This window comes from Callorhinus ursinus, unplaced genomic scaffold (assembly GCF_003265705.2).
Source record: "Callorhinus ursinus isolate GAN/ISIS: 27379988/994484 unplaced genomic scaffold, GSC_fseal_2.0 scaffold24, whole genome shotgun sequence".
NCBI classification, from domain to species: Eukaryota; Metazoa; Chordata; class Mammalia; order Carnivora; family Otariidae; genus Callorhinus; species Callorhinus ursinus.
The window spans coordinates 1,843,238-1,861,261 of NW_027397086.1; the positions used below are offsets into that span (position 1 = coordinate 1,843,238).

An 18,024-nucleotide genomic window follows, 5' to 3' on the forward strand; every position below is an offset into this window, starting at 1 on the left:
CCACCCCAGTGAGGCTTGCTCGAGGTTTGGGGGCCTGTCACGCCACCCCCACGCCCTCCTTGGTGGGAAAGATCACTCTCCAGATTAGTGAAGGTGAGGCTCTTCGGAAAACACTGACTTTGCAAGCACAGATCAAGCTCCCCTGAGCAGTCCGGGTTCACTTCACCTGGCGCGGCAATGTGGTCTCCAGCCCAGGTGCCTGAGAGCTGTCTGCATCCTCTCACTGTATTTTTCCAAGACACAAAAAAAGCCTTCATCTTGGGGTGCAGATCTAAAAGCATTCAGCTATTAAACTGACTGGGGAATATTTTTGCTTATATTTTCCCATGTTTGAAACATTCACAAAAACGTAAGAAAGGAAGAGGCTCATGGGGCAGCAAGCCATCAGGCACCTGCTGTAGTAAACAAGCCACCACCTTGCCCTCACTTTGTCCCTGGGCTGGAGACACTGAATGAGAGTCCACTGAAGACCCCAACTCAGAAAAGATGCTGTCACCCTCCGAGCAGGGAGCTGGGGCCTCGCCCAAGAAGTTGGGAAGGTATTGGGTGAGGGCAGGCATGGACAGACACCGTGGTTGGTCCGTCTTGTCCCACCTGATGCCTTCTGTGCGGAGAACACTGAAAAATCGATTCCCCAAGACACTCAGTTTCGGAATGCCTCCTGTAACATATCCTGACACTGGAGAAGCTGGGCCAGCTGTAATTCTTGACTTCTTCTACTCCATGATAGAGGGAGGAGCCGGACCCTGGAGCACAGAGCTCTGCTGGTCATGCTGGGGCCGTCTGCACTGCCAACAAGTTAGTCCAGCATAGTAGGTGAACAGCGGCAAGTGCTGTGTGACCCTGGGCAAGCTGCTTCACATCTCTGAGCCTCAGCTTCCTTGCATGTTAAATGACAGGAAAAGAACCTCCCTCATTACAGAAACAGTGAGAGGGTTTCACGTGGTCACACCGAGCACATCTGTAGCATATAGCTTACACGTGTGAGCTGAGCTGTAATTTTAAGAAAATGCTCATTGAGGGGCACCTGGGTGGCTCAGGTGGTTAAGCGTCTGCCTTTGGCTCAGGTCATGATCTCAGGGTCCTGGGATCGGGTCCCGCATCGGGCTCCCTGCTCAGTGGGGAGTCTGCTTCTCCCTCTCCCTCGGCCCCTCCCTCCCCGTGCTCAATGTCTCACTCTGTCTCTCTCAAATGAATAAAATCTTAAAAAAAAATCTCATTGAAATCTGACACACGTGGAGAACGTGCTCCAATTCTGAGTGTACAGTTCAATAAATTGTTCCCAAGTGACACACCCATTAGCCAGCGTGACCCAGACTAGGAAACAGAGCATTATAGGCGCCCCCCGCAGCTCCCCTGCACCCCAACCAGGCGTGAACCTCTGTCGTGACTTCTAACACCAAACCACAGACCAGTTGTGCTGCTTTCAATAGATGGAAGCTTCTGGCATCATAAATGGCTGGCCGGCTGCTTCTCCTCCACGTTACGTTTGACTTGTGTATACCGCGTTACGACTAGTTCGTCCGTCTCCACTGTAAGCACACCACCACGCACTGCTCCTCTCGGCTGTTTTCGGTCCGAGGCTGTCAGTGCTTGCTCTTTCCCATTTTGCCATTTTGGCTTGTACTTTGCTCCGACGATGACAGCAGCTGCTGGCCCTGCTGGCAGGCCTGACCCCGCGGCCTGGTTCTGGACCTCGAGGGCAGGCCTTGCGAGGATCGGAACACCGGGTGTGTGCAGCTCTGTGTGTTCTCCTGGGGCTAGATCCCAGTGCGCTAAGTTCTCAAGGGGTTCTGTGGCCTAACAAAGGTTAAGAACCACTGTTTCAGAAGGGCCAGACCCAAGGAAGTTTCTGAAGCTTAGGTGGCACACACAAGATTCTTACTTGAGAGAAGACCCGTATTTCCCACGGGCACAGGTGCCACGGTGACTGGCACGTGGCACCATGCTCGAGCCGTGACAACTGTAACCTCATTGCTGGGCGTCAAGGAAATGGGTTAATGCGCTCTGCCAAAGAGGCCGCCATGAAGACTCTGGGGCTGGCGCACATCTGGCACAGTGGGAGCGGCCATCGGTGGTGGCTGTCTCTGTAGTCACTCTGTGTCTTCTTTCCGACTCGAGAGCTGTGCCTTGAGGAGACGCCCCAGACCCGGGAAATCCAGTGTCCAGCTATGGCTCAAGCACGGACAGAGTGCGGCCCGGGCCTCCATTCCTGCCTCCATGAAACAGGGGAGGTCTTGTAGCTCCTGGGCATGAGCGCGCTCCGTGGTCCCAGCAGCCCCCACCTCACCAGGGCCTGCGTCCTCACCTCTGCCGTGGAGCTTCCGCCGAACCATGCTCCTCACCATGCTTTGGTGAGCAGATCTGTATCCTCTGACAAGTCTGCGGCTTAATAAGTATCATTATCAGAGAGCGCTACTTACTTTCCTGACTTCCACTTTCTGAGCTGTCAGCTGGCGTTCAATGGAGGCCCAAATAGGGAAACAGCCGCATGTGCCCCCTTTGGTCCCCTCGGTGGGGGGCTGGGAGAGGCCACAGCCCACCGGGTGGCATTTCCATCACCCTGAGGCCAGCACCCCTGCCCCCGCCCCTCCCCCTGTACACAGAGAAGTAAGACATGGGGAGTGTGGACCACCGTGAGCGAGAGGCGCTTCGGGGGCTGGGGGGGGAGGGGAGCTGGGGTGGGTTCGCAGAGAAAAGCACACCTGTGGGGGTACGAACGCTTCCAGGCCAGTGGAGTCCAGGACACCTCTTCCCCATTTCAATGATGCTATGACAGGCTGACAGCGAGCACAGCCCTGGGGCTCATCTTCCTTTCCCACCCCAGTGAGACGCAGCCCCTCCTGTGGCAGAGCCCACTCCCAGTGCTGCTGGCAAAATCAGTGTCAAGGGCACAAGCAGGGCCTGAGGCCAGGATGCGGAGACTGCTCTCGGAAGGCCGAGGAAGATGCAGGATTGGCGTTGGAATCCCGCCACGAAGCCTCCAGTCCCCCTTCAGGGAAACAGGGACCCCCACCACCACATGCACCCCACAGCTCTGAACAACAGGGGAAAAGTACAGACCAGAGCAATCTGCCCGAGTTCTAATGTTGTAAACATTTATTTAAAAAATACTACGGAGAGATGTGGATTCAAAAAACACAGAGTCATATACAGAAACAAAAGTACTGGACCAAAAAAAAAAAAAAAAAAAAGACACCATAGGCATTTGAGAAGGGAGAATAGTGGAAAACTATTTACATGTCATTTATAAAAGAGCAAGTCTATAAAAGAGTGTAATACCAAGATATAAATGCAAAATATAGTGGCACATCATGTGAACAAAGAGACCAGTACCTCACGGAAACGCAGTTGAGAAGCTGGGTGGGGTCTGTTTTACTTTGTCTGCAAGGCCTCTGGTGGTGTTCGGGCACCTCCCTCAGTCCGCCTAACACAGCAGCCTGGGGGGGGGGGCGGGGCAAAGAGGTGATGCGCCGCGAGGGCAGCGTAAACCATCTCTACCAGAGAAATAAAATACAAGTTTAGGTGAGGAGCATAAACATGGGGCCCATGTGCGCTCACGGCACGAGAAGGCGTGGGGCTGGAAGGTGGTTGCTCCTGGTTTCTCCAAGGGTTGCTCCTGGGCCTGGCATGAGGCGCAGGCACCTGCCTGCCCACTCTTCAGTAGCTGCTCTAGGTCAAGCTCAGGACGGTCCGGGCCTCTGCCCCACAAGCCTGGTCCCGGGCCTCCTGGGGAGAGCAGACAAAGGCCTGCTCTTTGAGACATGTTCTGGGGCTTTATTTGTTTGTGGTCTTCTTCATCTCTGATAACCCCAACAGAAGCAGGGGACTAAGTGTTGCTCATGGTGATTCAACAGGACGTTTGCCCCTTAGTGCACAGCCGACACTGGCTGGGGCTTTGGCTCCACAGTCCTTTTCCTCTCGTGTGCTGGTGGCCGATGGCAGGTCCTGCTGTACCAGAGGTGGCTGGGCTGAGGGCAGAGCCACGGAATGCTTCAAGAACTCCAGAAAACAGGACTGGCTTCTCACACAGGAAAGAGCTCTGCATGAATCTACTCTGTCTCAGAGGAGTACAAGGGAGGAGAAAAGAGATCAGTCGGAAATCAAGAGCAAGTGCCTTTTCTGGGCACCTGGAAATCTGGAAGGAAGGTGACCTGGGCCTGAAGCAGACCTGTCTAGGCCCAGCCCCAGGCCACCTGGGCACCAGCTGTTCATCCAGCTAGCCATCCCTCCTGCCTCTCCTGCCCCGGTACACTAGACTGAGACCCTGCTACCCTTAGGACTCAAGCTTTCCATCCAGGATGAGCAGTGCCTGTCACAGGACAGCAAGGACCCGAGAGAACGGATGACAAGGACGGTCTCCCACACCACGGGCCTCTTCAGCTTCCCCACCTGTCCCAGGACCCGAAGGCCGGTTGGTCTCAGCACCCTGTTTTATCCCCCAAATCAAGAGCTGTCCGTCACATGAGTAAATGTGAGGGCACCGGCCCCCCGGCAGCAACAGAGGGCAGAGTGACCAGCTGGCAGCCTCTTCCAGGATGGAGTTCGGGAAACGTGTCTTCAGTGCAGGAGGCACAAGAAGAGGAGCGCACAGGCTCCCTCCCTGGGGTAAGTGGAAGGGACAGTTGCTTGGCCTTGGTGAAAAGGCTCCTGCTCAGGGCACTCGTCCTTGAGGGAAATAGAGGAGAAGGCAGAGCCAGAGGAAGACCTCTGGAAAGAAAAGCGAAAAAGAAATGCTCATCCGCTTTCCCACCTGGCCCACAGAGCTCAGTCCTGGAGCACTCCGTGGGGAAGAGGCTGGTGGGCCAACGGAAGTCCACAGAGCGGGAACTCCACAGACGGAGCTCGGCACAGGGGCGGCTCAGGGAGCCCGGGCTGGGGAGGCGAAAGTGCGGAAGCATGGCCGGGGCAAAGCCTAGGTAGTAGAGCCGTGCTCCGCAGTGACCCTCAGCCCCGTCTGCACAGGGCCCCCGGGCCACCTCACTGGTCTCGTGGCAGCCACCGTGGCAGGCCTGCGGAAGCCCTCACGCGCGGCAGCTGGCTCCGGCTGGCCTGACGCCTGGCCTCTGCTACCTCTGCACGATATCACTGATCTCCTTCACGGAGCTGAGGAGTTTGCTGAAGTCCTGAGTGGCCGCCGGGCCACTCCCTGCTGTTGCCGGGCAGATCTGAAGCTCCCGGAGATTATTCTCCAGTTTGTTGATGGCCTCGCGGAAGGCAAACTTGTTCCTCATTTGCTGGATGGAATCCACATAGCTCACGCAGAACGTGTAGAGGTTCTTGCCGGCCTCTAGCACGGCGCTATGGCTGGCCATCTGCTCGGAGTTCTTGGAGATGGCCAGGCACAGAGCCTCCGTGCCATCCAGGACCACGCCCTTGGTGATGGTGCCACTGGCGATCCGCTCTGGAGGCTGGCGGGTTTTCCGAAGAGACACACGGGTCGATATGAGAGGGATGAAGGCAGTGGAGGCTGGCTGGTCCCCAGCCAGGGCAGAGGATGCTGATGGCAAGGTGGAGGGGGCGGGAGCTGGGCTGGTTGGGGTCCCCGCTGGCTTGCTGGACGACTGTGGCTTTGGCATGGACGGGAGCACGGGCTTTTTGACGCCCTCTCCCAGCGGACCGGGCTTGATGGTGTCACTGTTCACAGCATCCACAACCACGGCCGTGGCTTTGGCTTTCCCGCCAGTGCCGGCCTCCCCAGCTGCTTCCTGGCTCAGGCTCTGAGAGGGCTTCCCGGCCTTCCCACCAGAGGCTGGTGGTGGGGGCGGCGGGACAGGTTTGAGCTTGGACAGTTTCCCCTTGTCTCTCCCTGGGGACTCAGAGGAGGGCTTGTGCCTCCTCGCTCTGGGCTCCTCGGTGGGGGCCTTGCCAGTCCCTCCGGACACGCCTGGCCCTGCTCTGCTGGCGGGGGGCACCGGCTCAGCTGCAGCAGGTGTCCCCAAGGCACTGGACTTCCCGGCCTCATCCTTGTGGGGAAGGCCAGAGGAAGGAGCCCCCGCGACCTGCCTGCGGAGGAGTTTCGGAGTCAGACTGGGAGGGCTGGAGCCGGGGCTGGACTCCCCCGCATCTCGGAAGACCTCGTCTGCTGCATCCTCGGTCTTTTTCACCAGCCTGGGTGGGGGAGTCACCGTGCCTCTGGTCACCTGGTCGGACCTGTTCTCACTTGCCCGCTTCCGAGGCAGAGCTGGCTTCTCGCTTTTGTGCCCTCCAAACGTGGACGAGTCAAACTGCCTCCCCGTGGACTGCAGGTCCCGAGGCAGGGTGACAGACCTCCACTCTGTGTCCCTGGCCCCGTGAGGCACGCAGGAGGCAGAGCAGGACCTTAGGAAGCGCTTGCCGGAGCTGCTGCCACTCTCCTCCTCACTGGCTGCCAGGCGGCTGCTGGTCAGTGTACTGGACTTTTTCCACAGGTGGGGAGACCGGAAGCCTGCACCCCCTGACTCCCGGAAGGCTCCATTGGGGACACCAGCTCCGCTGCTGGGCTTTGGGGACTTGGTTGGCTCGGCTGCGTCCGAGGGCGTGAGGGCCGGCGCCCCGTTGCTGGTTTCTCGGCCCTCTTCCTCACTGGCCGCCTTGCGCTCGGGCTGGCCGTCCATCTCCCGGAAGGAGCTGCTGCGTTTCGGGGGGGTTGGGGCTGTTTTCTTCTTCTTCTTGATCAAGGCACTGAACAAATTGGTCTTTTTGTCTTTGGGAAGAAGGCGCTCATCTTCATTTAGGCTGCCATCCTGGGGACCTCGTTCTTTCCGAGGGAGCAGTGGAGACACAGGAGGCTCGTGGTCCAGAGGATCTGAAACACAGTGGGAAGAGTTTTCACGACTCCGGACTGGAGGCTCCTTTGTAGGGGGAACCTGGGGCTGGCCCCCTGTTCTCTACAGAGGAGCAGCCAAGGGTCTGGGCGCTGGTAGGCCTGCTTGTGAGCACCGGCTCTGCCATTCCCCAGCCTTGGCCTGGGCGAGGGACGCCTCTGCGTGCATCCTCCGCTCTCGCATCTATGAAACGGAGGGGAACAAAACACACCCGTAGTGTTGTTGTGTGAACATAATGCAGTGAGCGTAAAGCATTTGTTCCAGCTATCGGCACATAATTTCTCACTAACCGTTGTCACCACTGTTAATATTATTAGGAAAAGCGTAGGTCTCTCTTCTGTGAAGACACCAGCACAGAAAGCCAGGCCCCCCCATCCCTGCCCTGGGGCTTCCTTGACAGCACAGAGCCCCCCAATACCACTACCTAGCACGCAAAAACCACGACAGGGCTGAGCAAAGGGTCAGGCCCCATGCCTCTCGGACCTGCCAATCCAGGTTCTTGCGAGGTGAGGTTTGAAGGGAAGGGGCCGCACTCCACAGTGACAATGGGCTGTTATACTTGGCAAACAAGAAGGAGTGACCTGTACAAATTTTTAAATGGGCATTCTTTATATATGAATAATAACTCCTAGGAAATCTTTCTGGTGTTGCCAAGCTCCCGGCTAGGGAATGACAGACTTCTCCCTCAGAGGGCAGCTGTGAGGAGAGCGGCTTTCTGTCAGCACCCAGAGCAGCACAGAGGACGTCTACAACCAGAGTAGAGGTGCAAGGGGGCATCTGTCAGAACACCAGGAGGCACGTAGGACACCTGACTCGGAGGAAGCCGAGGGCCTCCAAAACTTTAATCCAGCGGAAGAAGTTGAAGAACGTGAAATCCTAACGAATTATGCACAGCTCTATTTCAGTGCTGAACAGCTAATTGACACTCTCGGCTCACCATGAGATTACATATCAAAATACCCCTCAGATGAATACTGACGGGCATAAATGAACATGATTGCTTATCACTGGGCTTTTAATAAGCCTCAAGTTCCCACAGCGGCCTCTCCCCATCCCTACTGCTCAACCACCTGAAATCATGACAGCTAACAGAAGGACAAAGGTCCAACCTTCTGGATAGTCTATATGCCACGGACTCCAAAGTGGGTGAGCAAGACGATCCAGGGGTGTGTGGAAAGAAAGCATTATAATAATTTGGATTTTGTAACGTAAACGTTTACTTCTAAGTGCACATTTTTGGTGTGTTTTATGATATACGTGTCTGTGCGGTAGTACGTGTAAATTCTCAGGCTGCACATGTGACTTTTCTTTAAACTAATATGGGTACACAATAAAAAAAATTTGGGAATCCTGCTATGGCTAAACATCTCATTATTCTGGCTTTGTCCTGCCCCTTCCCACTCATCTGTGGTCCGTCAGAGCATCCCCCAGGAGCCTCTACAAACCCAGATTCCTGGGGCTTTGCTGGGAGAGTAGCAAGTGCTACATCAGAGCAGCCGAACTCAAAGGAGAGCAGGGCACAGGGGAGACACTAGGTCAGTGTTTGCGGGCATTATTCCTCCTTACACCTTGAGAACCCCGTGCACCATCGCACCTCCCCTGCACGTCTAGGGAACAGTGGCCGACAGAGTCTTTACTCAGAGACCGTGCGTGGACACCAGCTCTGCGCCACAGGTGTCTCTTGGCTCCGTCAGTTCCAGCGAGCTTTTCGTAACAGTGCTTTCACAACAAGCTGCTCTTCATCTGGTTCAATATTTATTGTTCTATCTGCCCTGCAAGAGCAACCACAAATGCTGTGAATAATACATGAAAAGGCGAGTTTGTTCTCAGTCGGTTTCATGAGCACCTGTGCCTACTTGACCAAACTAACTGCTGAAGCCAATGGTTCCTAATGATTTCCAGAAGGAGGGGCAGGATGCTGTGCAGAGAGGAGAACCTTCCTCTTTTCAAAGCTGGATCACTAACAAGAATCTGCCTGCCCTTCTGTGCAGGTTCCCTCGCTGCTTCCCATCTGCCTGCACTGGCCCTGAGGGTGTGGGACTCCTCTGGGTGTCTGGTGCGGCTGGGGGGACATACCGGTCTCTCCCGGGCCCTTGGAGTGGGACGTCTCAGGCACATCAGTGGGGTCTTTGTGCTCCGCAGCTTTCCTGGAGGTTCTTGTCTTGGTGGGCAGCTCTGGGGCCTGCAGCAAAGTACTTGCAACCCCTCGCACACCTTTTTTCCCCAGTTCCTTTTCCACTTCTACGAAAACAAAACCAAAAACCAGTGGCCATCAGTAATGGTGTCAGTTTGGTATGCTGGTGTTTTTTTTTTTTTCCTCCTTAGGTAAGAGTGGTCATCCATGCACAGTTACAGAGGAGATACAGATGCTGAGAAGACCGTACTCGGTACTTTTCAGAGTTGGGCATGGCTGTAAGACAGCTCCATGCTCAACACTTCTGCCCAGTTCTCTGGTCTTAGAGAACTTTGCTGGCCTGGGCTCTTCTAGCAGGAAGTGAACTAAAGGGTCTGGCTGTCCCTTCCATCCCAACCTCTCACCCCACTGCTGCAGGCACCCCCAGGAATGGGCATTTTACCATCTGATATGCTGGATTCCTGGAACATCGTCTCAAAGGCTTGGTGGATTTCAGCAAAGGAGGGCCGGTCAGAGGGATTCCACTGCCAACCTGGGTGGACGAAACCCAGTCAGACCATGCATGAGGCCCTAATAACAAGTTGGGGGCTAGCAAGTCTCAAGGAAAGTCTGGTAATGAAAGAAGCACCCCAGGGGTGCCTGGGTGGCTCAGTCAGTCAAGCATCTGCCTTCGACTCAGGTCATGATCTCGGGGTTTTGGGATCAAGCCCTGTGTTGGGGTCTTGGGATCAAGCCCTGTGTTGGGCTCCCTGCTCAGCAGGGAGCCTGCTTCTCCCTCTCTCTCTGCCCCATTCCCCACTCGTGCTCTCTCAAATAAGTAAAATCTTAAAAAAAAAAAAAAAAAAAAAAAAAGACCGCCCAATCCTAACCATCTTTTGCTGTGACAAGTTAAAGTGACAAATGTCACTGTGTCCTATTACAGACATTAAGAATTCGAAAAGACTTTAGATATTGGCAGAAATATGGATTGTAAAACCCCAGAGAGAAGTGACAGCAAGAACTACATTTATAAATCTTTTCCCCAGCCCCACTCTAGCAAGTGCAGAGAATCACTAAGTCAAATAAATGGCTTGCCTTCTATTTTACCCTTACTTCTGGGTTATCAAAGTCTGAAATCCTCATCAGTAAAGAAATGTTAATTAAAACAAGATTAACATGAGGATTTACTTTTTTAAGTAGGCTCCATGCCCAGTGTGGAGTCCAATGCGAGACTCTAACTCACGACCCTGACATCAAGACCTGAGCTGAGATCAAGAGTTGGATGCTTAACCAAATGAGTCACCCAAGTGCCCCAAGATTAACGTGAGGATTAAGGACTGATGAAGCCCCATGTTGGCGAGAGCACAGAGTTACTCTCCTACACTTCTGGTGGGAGTATAAATTGGTACACCTTTCCTGGAAAACAATTTGGTAAAATCTATCAAAATTTAAAATGCAAGTAGCCCTTTGAACCAATGGTTCAACTTTTAGAAATCCCAGTATAATGCACAGAGGTATACATATAAGGGTGTTCATCCTTGTTTTGTTTATAATGGCAAAAGCCAAACAAATGTGCAAGACAACCAAATGTCCACCAAAATGGGACTGAATGAATAAATCATTTAATGGGAAGTTAAACAGCTATATAAAAATAAGGGGGTGGGGAGAGGGAGAGATGACTTTGAAATATGGACACAAAAGATATGCCATGTGAAAAAAAAAGCTGAGGGAATGATTTTATATATATATAAATATATATATAATAAAACCAACTAGATAAACATCACCCGGAGTATTTACCTACTACAGCAGAATATTTGGAGATAGGGCCCAGGAATTTGTATTTATTAATAAGAAATCCAAGTTTGATACCCATCAATCCCATTTTTGCATTAAGAACAAATCAAAAAAACCCCTCACATATAAACACTATGTATAAACAATACGTATAGAAACAAGTCTGAGTCGGTATGCACCTATCTGCTACATTGGCTGATTCTGAAGAATGTGAATAAAGGAAGGGGAGGACTACTTCACTCTGGGAATACACGCCTGGACGGTAATTTCTCACAGTGCCCACAGAGAATTTTTAGAATTGGCTGGGGAAGGCTCACATGCGCGCATCAGTTCGTAGACCTTCTCCGGGCAGCCTTCCGGGCGCTCCATGCGGTAGTCCTTCTCTAGCAGCTCATACACCTGGGACAGGTCAATTCCTGGGTAAGGTGACATGCCATAGGTAGCAATTTCCCAAAGCAATACTCCAAAAGCTACAAAAAAAAAAAAAAAAAGGGAAGAGAAAGCTGGTTCAAGATGTATGAAATTTAACTATCGTGCATTTAAAATTGGTTACCTATGCAGTGGACATTAGAAGTTACACCCTCAGAAGCAAGCCAGGCACATTTTACCAGGCTTAATGACCAACAGCCCAGGACAGAATGAGACGTTAACACCCTGCCCCTTCCAAAACGTGCTAGAGGGGAAAAGAAACTGGGTTGATCGGCCCCTCCAGTGTCTCTGAGGTAATGTGACCACCTTGCTGGGATTTATGGTAGAGGGCACCTAGGGCTGGAAGTCAGGAGGCCATTCTACTCCTAGCTCTGAGATCAACTAGCTAAGTGTCTAAGACAAGCCACCTCTCTCTGGTGTACAGTATCATCTCCAAGGCCCGTTCCAACTCCAAACGTTTCATAAAAATCATATAAAATCGGGGTGCTTGGGTGGCTTAGTCGGTTAAACATACGACTCTTGATTTCAGCTCAGGTCATGATCTCAGGGTCATGAGATCGAGCCCCGTATGGGGCTCCACGCTCCGTGTGGAGTTTGCTTGAGATTCTCTCCCTCTGCCCCTTCCCCACTCTTTTTTTTTTTTTTTTAAAGATTTTATTTATTTATTTGAGAGAGAGAGAATGAGAGATAGAGAGTACGAGAGGGAAGAGGGTCAGAGGGAGAAGCAGACTCCCTGCTGAGCAGGGAGCCCGATGCGGGACTCGATCCCGGGACTCCAGGATCATGACCTGAGCCGAAGGCAGTCGCTTAACCAACTGAGCCACCCAGGCGCCCCCCCTTCCCCCCTCTTATGCATGCACATGCTCTCGCTCTCAAAATAAATAAAATCTTGGGCGCCTGAGTGGCTCAGTTGGTTAAGCGACTGCCTTCGGCTCAGGTCATGATCCTGGAGTCCCGGGATCGAGTCCTGCATCGGACTCCCTGCTCAGCAGGGAATCTGCTTCTCCCTCGGACCCTCCCCTCTCATGCTCTCTATCTCATTCTCTCTCTCAAATAAATAAATAAAATCTTAAAAAAATAATAAAATAAAACCTTTAAATAAATATTTGAAAGTTTGAAAGCACAGACTATAGCCTTGAAATTCCAGATCTCATTAAAGGGACCAGGACTCCTTGGAGAAATGGGTAATTCAGGTCTAGGGCAGGGAATGAACGTGGAGTATCTTTATCGCTCCAGACAGCACAGATGCTATTAAAGACTACAAGGGTCTTGTCAAAACCAGGAGCAATGTGAAGTTCCCACTGGCCAAACAAGAGACAATCGGAGTATCAATAAAGAAAAGAACTACAATGGATTAAAATATATTCAATGATAGTGTCACAAAAGAAAGAAAGAAACCCCAAAAATCTACTTGGTCATCACTGGAGGGTATTAAAAAACTGACTCGTTTGTGTGAACACCAGTAGACAACAGCAAGGAAGCTAACAACGATGCTGTCCTTCCCAAATGAACTGTATACCACCCCCCCACCCCCTACTTAACCAAACAGTAGATGAAGGTTTCTTCTTACAGAAGTACTGAGCTAACGAGTGAATGAGGAGTGACAGAATGAGAGAAGCACCACTGGGTAACCCCTCATAAATGAGTGGATCTAGGTACTAGGTATCAGGAGCTGCTAAAATCACACAAGAGATGTTGATGAAATAGCACACCACGGAGCATGACGTCGTCCTGCTGAAAGAAGTCAAACCCGAGGATGACCCAGAGGTCCAGACCCACCTGCCCACTTACTAGGAGCACCGAAGACAGAGGAACACACTAAACCACAGCATGGGGATGCAGTGTGGGAGACATGGAAGGACACGTGAGGGGGTTTCTTCAACAGACAGACAGCAAGGACAGTGAAAAGATGGAGCGGAGCTAAGGGACCAGACGGACTGAGGGCACATCGACCACCTGCCTGGTGTGAACAGTAGTAGCCAGATCTCAACTCAAACAGACCGTAAAAGTAGGATTTTTAAGACTCAGCTGAAAATGTGAACACTGACTGTATCGTGATATTCAGAAATTACTGTCAATTTGGGGAAGAAGGGCAATGTGGTTACAAGAGTAAAAAAGCCATCTTTAAGAGATTCATACTGAAATATCTGTGGACAAAATCATATGCTATCGGGATCTGCTTCAAAACAGGGCCGAGGGAGGGGGTGGGATAGAGGTGCAGGAGCGCCCCGAGCTGATGGCCGGGAAAGGTGGGTGATGCGTGCGTGGGGCTCATGATGCAACTCCGCCTTCTTCAGTGTATGCTTACTACCTGCCACAATAAGAAGTTCTTTAACAAAAGGAATACTGGCCCATGAAGCTTCCAAGGGCAATATCCAATTTAAAGCCCAAACCGAACTACACAGCATCCCCTGCTCAGAAGACCCTGGGTGCCTGCAGGGCTGGCTAACTGTCCCTGCAAACCCAAGCAGCATGCTTCGGATGAAGGTGGTAAGTTAGAAGGGGGGGGGGGAGGTAATCTGAATTATTCTGGAAGAAAACGCTGGCTTTGGGGCACCTGGGTGGCTCAGTTGGTTAAACCGCTGCCTTCAGCTCAGGCCATGATCCCAGGGTCCTGGGATCGAGCCCCACATCGGGCTCCCTGCTCATGCAGGAAGCCTGCTTCTCCCTCTGCCTGCCGCTCCCCCTGCTTGTGCTCGCTCTCTCTCGCTCTCTCTCTCTCTCTCTCTCGCTCTCTCTCTCGCTCTCTCTGTGTGTCAAATAAATAAATAAAATCTTTAAAAAAAATTAAAAAAAAAATAAATAAAAAAAAGAAAACGCTGGCTTTTACTTCATCCTGGGGAGAAAACAGGAGTAAAGATTGTAAAGTGGGAAAGAAAAAAATAAGAAAGGATTAAGCGATAAAGGAAAATAAATGGAAGGACTGAGAAAGAGGCAGTGAAAGGCAAGGAGAGCGAGGAAAATGGGAGAAGGAGCCCACCCTGGCAGCGAGGGCCGACCGGGAGCAGCAGCAGTCCTTACCCCAGACGTCGGACTTGATAGAGAACTTGTTGTAGGCCAGGCTTTCCGGCGCTGTCCACTTGATCGGGAACTTGGCCCCGGCATGGGCTGTGTAGGTATCCCCTGTCATTAACCTGCTCAGGCCGAAATCAGCCACCTTCACCAAGTGGTTCTCCCCTACCAGGCAGTTTCGGGCAGCAAGATCTCTGGGGAAAGAAAGCGTTCACCCATGAGTTGTGGCCAGCTTTCCCGGCCTCACAAATCCACCACCAGCGAGTGAAGGCGCACTCCTGACAACTGGGTCCAGTGCCCCGGGGGACGTGTGTGAATACCCCAGCGGGAGCAGCGCTCGTCCCTCAGCATCTGCCTGCTGAGGTGAGAGGCAGCAGAGGTGCAAGTTCATGACCCTGGGCCTCCGTTACCCGCATCCCTACGATGAAGCTGACAGAGGCAGCACCTCTTCTTAGGGCTGCGGCGAGCGGTCATCAGCTAATACGTAAAGTGCTTCCCCTGACGCCTGCACACACCCCCGGTCCCCTAAGGGTCTGCCCAGTTAGGACAGCTCTATGCCAGGCACAGGAACAAGGGCACCAGCCAGTCCTCAACTTCCATCAGAGGGAGTCTCCATTTGGCCTATCCAGACTTGATAAAGGACAAAATAAAATAAAGCCCACAGCATTTTCCCCCCAAATTGTGTTTCACACTCTCCTATTTCCTCCTGATGCTTATCCGAATGTATCCTACAAATTCTCTCCTGTATAATAAGCTTCTTCTCGCCTCCTGATTGTCCCAGGGAGGTGGGAGTCTAATCTCTGGTTCATGGATGTTAGCCATGAAATCCCAAGGCAAAATGGAATGGAGGAAAGAGAAGAGGCAGCACCTTCAGGCGATGGCTGCCTAAGATAGCCCGATCATCAGCAATCAGACAGGAATTAAATGCAGAAGACTTGTGCGTAATAGGATTTTGGTAAAGCATTTTAAGTTCGTGAAATGAAAAGGGAATGGATCTAGCCATGCAAAGCAAACCAGAAGTCAAGAAATCTCAATTTGCAGCCTCAGAGGGTTCACCTTCTTGAGTGACAGGAGCACTGAATCAGGCTCTCATGCAGCACAGGAAATCTGTCTTACAAGAAACGGACAGCCCTTCACACATGCTACTCTTATTCCTCACTATGAAATCTCATGTACGGGCTTCATACTTGAGTTAATTGGGTAGGAAAGTTCACAGCAGTGGCGTGGAGAACATCTTGTATAAAAGTTACTGGCAAAGCCCATCAGGCCCTGTCCTACTCAGGCCATCACTTTGCTAGGAAGCCATTTCCACCAGCAAGGAATGCGAACACCAACATAATTGTGGCACGCTTGAAGGTCAAAACACTCCAGGCTTCAAAACAGCAAAGCCGCTTAATTTAGAACTACATATACACAGTTCTGACAATCGCGGAAACATCCCTGAACCAGAGGACAGCAAGTTAAGTGGAGAATGAAATGATAGTAAAGAGAAAGGAGGGAGAAAACACGCAACACAAAAAACAAAGCCCGTGTACCAGCTGTGACCGCGAGCCTGTGTAGAAGCCACACCAGCCTCCCCCAGGGAGGAGGTCATTACTGATGAGCTCTCGCCTCACACTCTGCTTCCCGGAGAGCACTGATTATCAGGAAGGAGGCCTTTGATGAACTTCATTTAGTATTCCACGTAGTCCAGAATGGTGCTGAGGGGAAATATTTCTTACCACAGGGATCCAGTGCTCGGCGGGCCCAGGGTCTAGGCCTGCTGAGTTTGGTCCTAGACACACGCCTGAAGCCGGCGAGGTCAGGAACCCAGCATCTGCCTTTGGTCCAAGGCCCACCGTGTTGCCAGCACTAAAGCGAGTGGCTGAGCCCTAAGACCTTGCAGGCTGGAGCTTTTTGTAAAAGGCTGCCGGCCCCACGCTCACTCCGTGGCTCTGTGGGGAGGGCTGCTTCGCCAGGCTCCTACCTGTGGATGAAGTTCTTCTTCTCGAGGTACTCCATGGCTGACGAGATCTGAGTGGCCATGTAGAGCAGCACTACAGCGTTCACCTCCTGCCGGTTACACTCTCTCAGGTAATCCAACAGGTTCCCATAGGTCATGAACTCAGTGATTATATAGAACGGGGGCTCCCGGGTGCAGACCCCTGCCAACAAGACAGACATCGAGGGCTTTCGTGTTCCATTCTGCTCCCGAGTGCACCAACCCCGGCCAGGAAAGACAGCACGACAGTAAAGCGCTCCGGAAACGGGCTCTGTTTCTGCTAAGTTTGGGGTCCAACCTCTACCACAGTTCCAAGCACTCGGGGCTTGTGATCACGTTCCTGGGGGATGGATGCGGCCATGCTCTTCTCTTCCTCTTGGGCACTTGAACCCCAACGGAGAGGCTGCCACCGAGTTCAGAGGCAAAGGTCGGGCACACACCAAACGGCCTACAGCACTGTCAGTTCACCCCCAAAACGGGGAGGTCTGCTTCCAGAGTAACTGCAGGGAAGGGACTCTGGAAAATTCTTGTCTCAGAAGCCATTTGAGATTTGCCTTTGACTGCTTCTAGGTATCGATTTAAAGTAATAATGTCCTCCCCCCACCTTACAGGGGGGCGCCTGGGTGGCTCAGTCAGTTAAGTATCTGACTCTAGGTTTTGGCTCAGGTCATGATTTCAGGATCCTGAGATTGCGCCCCTCATTAGGCTTCATGCTGGGTGTGGAATCTGCTTAAGATTCTTTCTCTCTCCCTCTGCACCCCCCCTCAAAAAAAGAAAGAAAGAAAAAAGAAAAAAAGTAATAACATATTCTCTCCCTCTCACACACACACACACACGCACACCATCCCACATCGGCCTCCTTTTTACCATGGGCTGAGTGTTGGCAGAGGACAGATGTCCACATCAGAAATCTTCATGCAGCAAGCCACTCACCTCTTCCTTCACAGCACCTATACCACCCCCAGAGGGTTTAATGAAAAGGCCCTCTCTTCAGAGCTTTGCACACTCACCAAGTAACTGTACTAGATTGGGGTGCTTGATCTCTTTCATTACTGCAGCTTCTTTCAAGAACTCCTCCACCTCCATGGTGTCCTCCTGTGGAAAAAAAGCGGGTGAAGTTGTTTCAGCAAGGACAGTGTTTAAGTGGGAAGGTACACCTTGAATGGTTAATACAAACTGGAGCTTCAACCGACAAGCACCCTGGCCCACCAGTGCCGACCCGCACACTGCACCAGACAGATTCCCTGCAGCTGATCGTCACCCTGACAGCACAGAGAATTTTCCCCTTTGGTGCTGAACTTGTGAATTCTCACCCAGGGTGATAAATAGATGTTGGGAACTTGCTTCTTTAGGGGCTGCTATGTAGAGGATATTTCTATTTCCCTAAGGAATAGCTGGTTTCCAAGGAGTCCTAAAACACTTAAAAAAAAAAAAAATCACCTGAAGAATCAGAAACGTACTCAATTTAATGGAACAGACCCTGATGACACAAAAAGATACTATCCTACCAAAGAAGAACCACACCTCAAAATACGACAGAGAATGCTGAACTGCAGAGGATTCTGAAAATGTGGTGTCATGGGGGTCTTAATGAAGCAATCACCACTACCTACCAGGTAGATTTACTCAGGTTCTCAAATAATCCTCTGTAGCAGCCCCTCTAACGATGGATTCACGAGGTCACGTTTTAGCAAGTTCACTGTATCTAAATGCCACGAAGAGACAAAGATATTAGCAAATGCCCAGAGCAAACCTGATGCTATTTCCACACATCCTCAGATGCTATGGGTCGAGGCTCAACTCTGGAGTGCTGTGCGCTCGCCCCGCACATGGCAGCTGGCCCTACTACACGCAGGAGCCTCTGTGGCTTGCGTCAGGTAAACCTC

The 18,024-nt window shown here is 51.9% G+C and overlaps 1 protein-coding gene across 2 annotated transcripts in view; it reads right to left on the reverse strand.

Moving 5' to 3' along the window:
- Positions 1-3,076: 3,076 nt before the first annotated feature.
- ABL1 (ABL proto-oncogene 1, non-receptor tyrosine kinase) overlaps positions 3,077-18,024 on the reverse strand; it is a 142,671-nt gene continuing 127,723 nt past the window's right edge. For both annotated transcript variants that reach the window (XM_025888211.2, XM_025888212.2), the window contains exons 5-11: positions 17,149-17,233; positions 16,124-16,301; positions 14,167-14,351; positions 11,034-11,186; positions 9,383-9,472; positions 8,883-9,047; positions 3,077-6,787 (exon numbers count right to left, since the gene is read on the reverse strand). In XM_025888211.2, the coding sequence (XP_025743996.1) occupies positions 5,070-6,787; positions 8,883-9,047; positions 9,383-9,472; positions 11,034-11,186; positions 14,167-14,351; positions 16,124-16,301; positions 17,149-17,233 (2,574 nt within the window). In that variant the 3' untranslated portion in view covers positions 3,077-5,069. The remainder of the gene's footprint in view (positions 6,788-8,882; positions 9,048-9,382; positions 9,473-11,033; positions 11,187-14,166; positions 14,352-16,123; positions 16,302-17,148; positions 17,234-18,024) is intronic.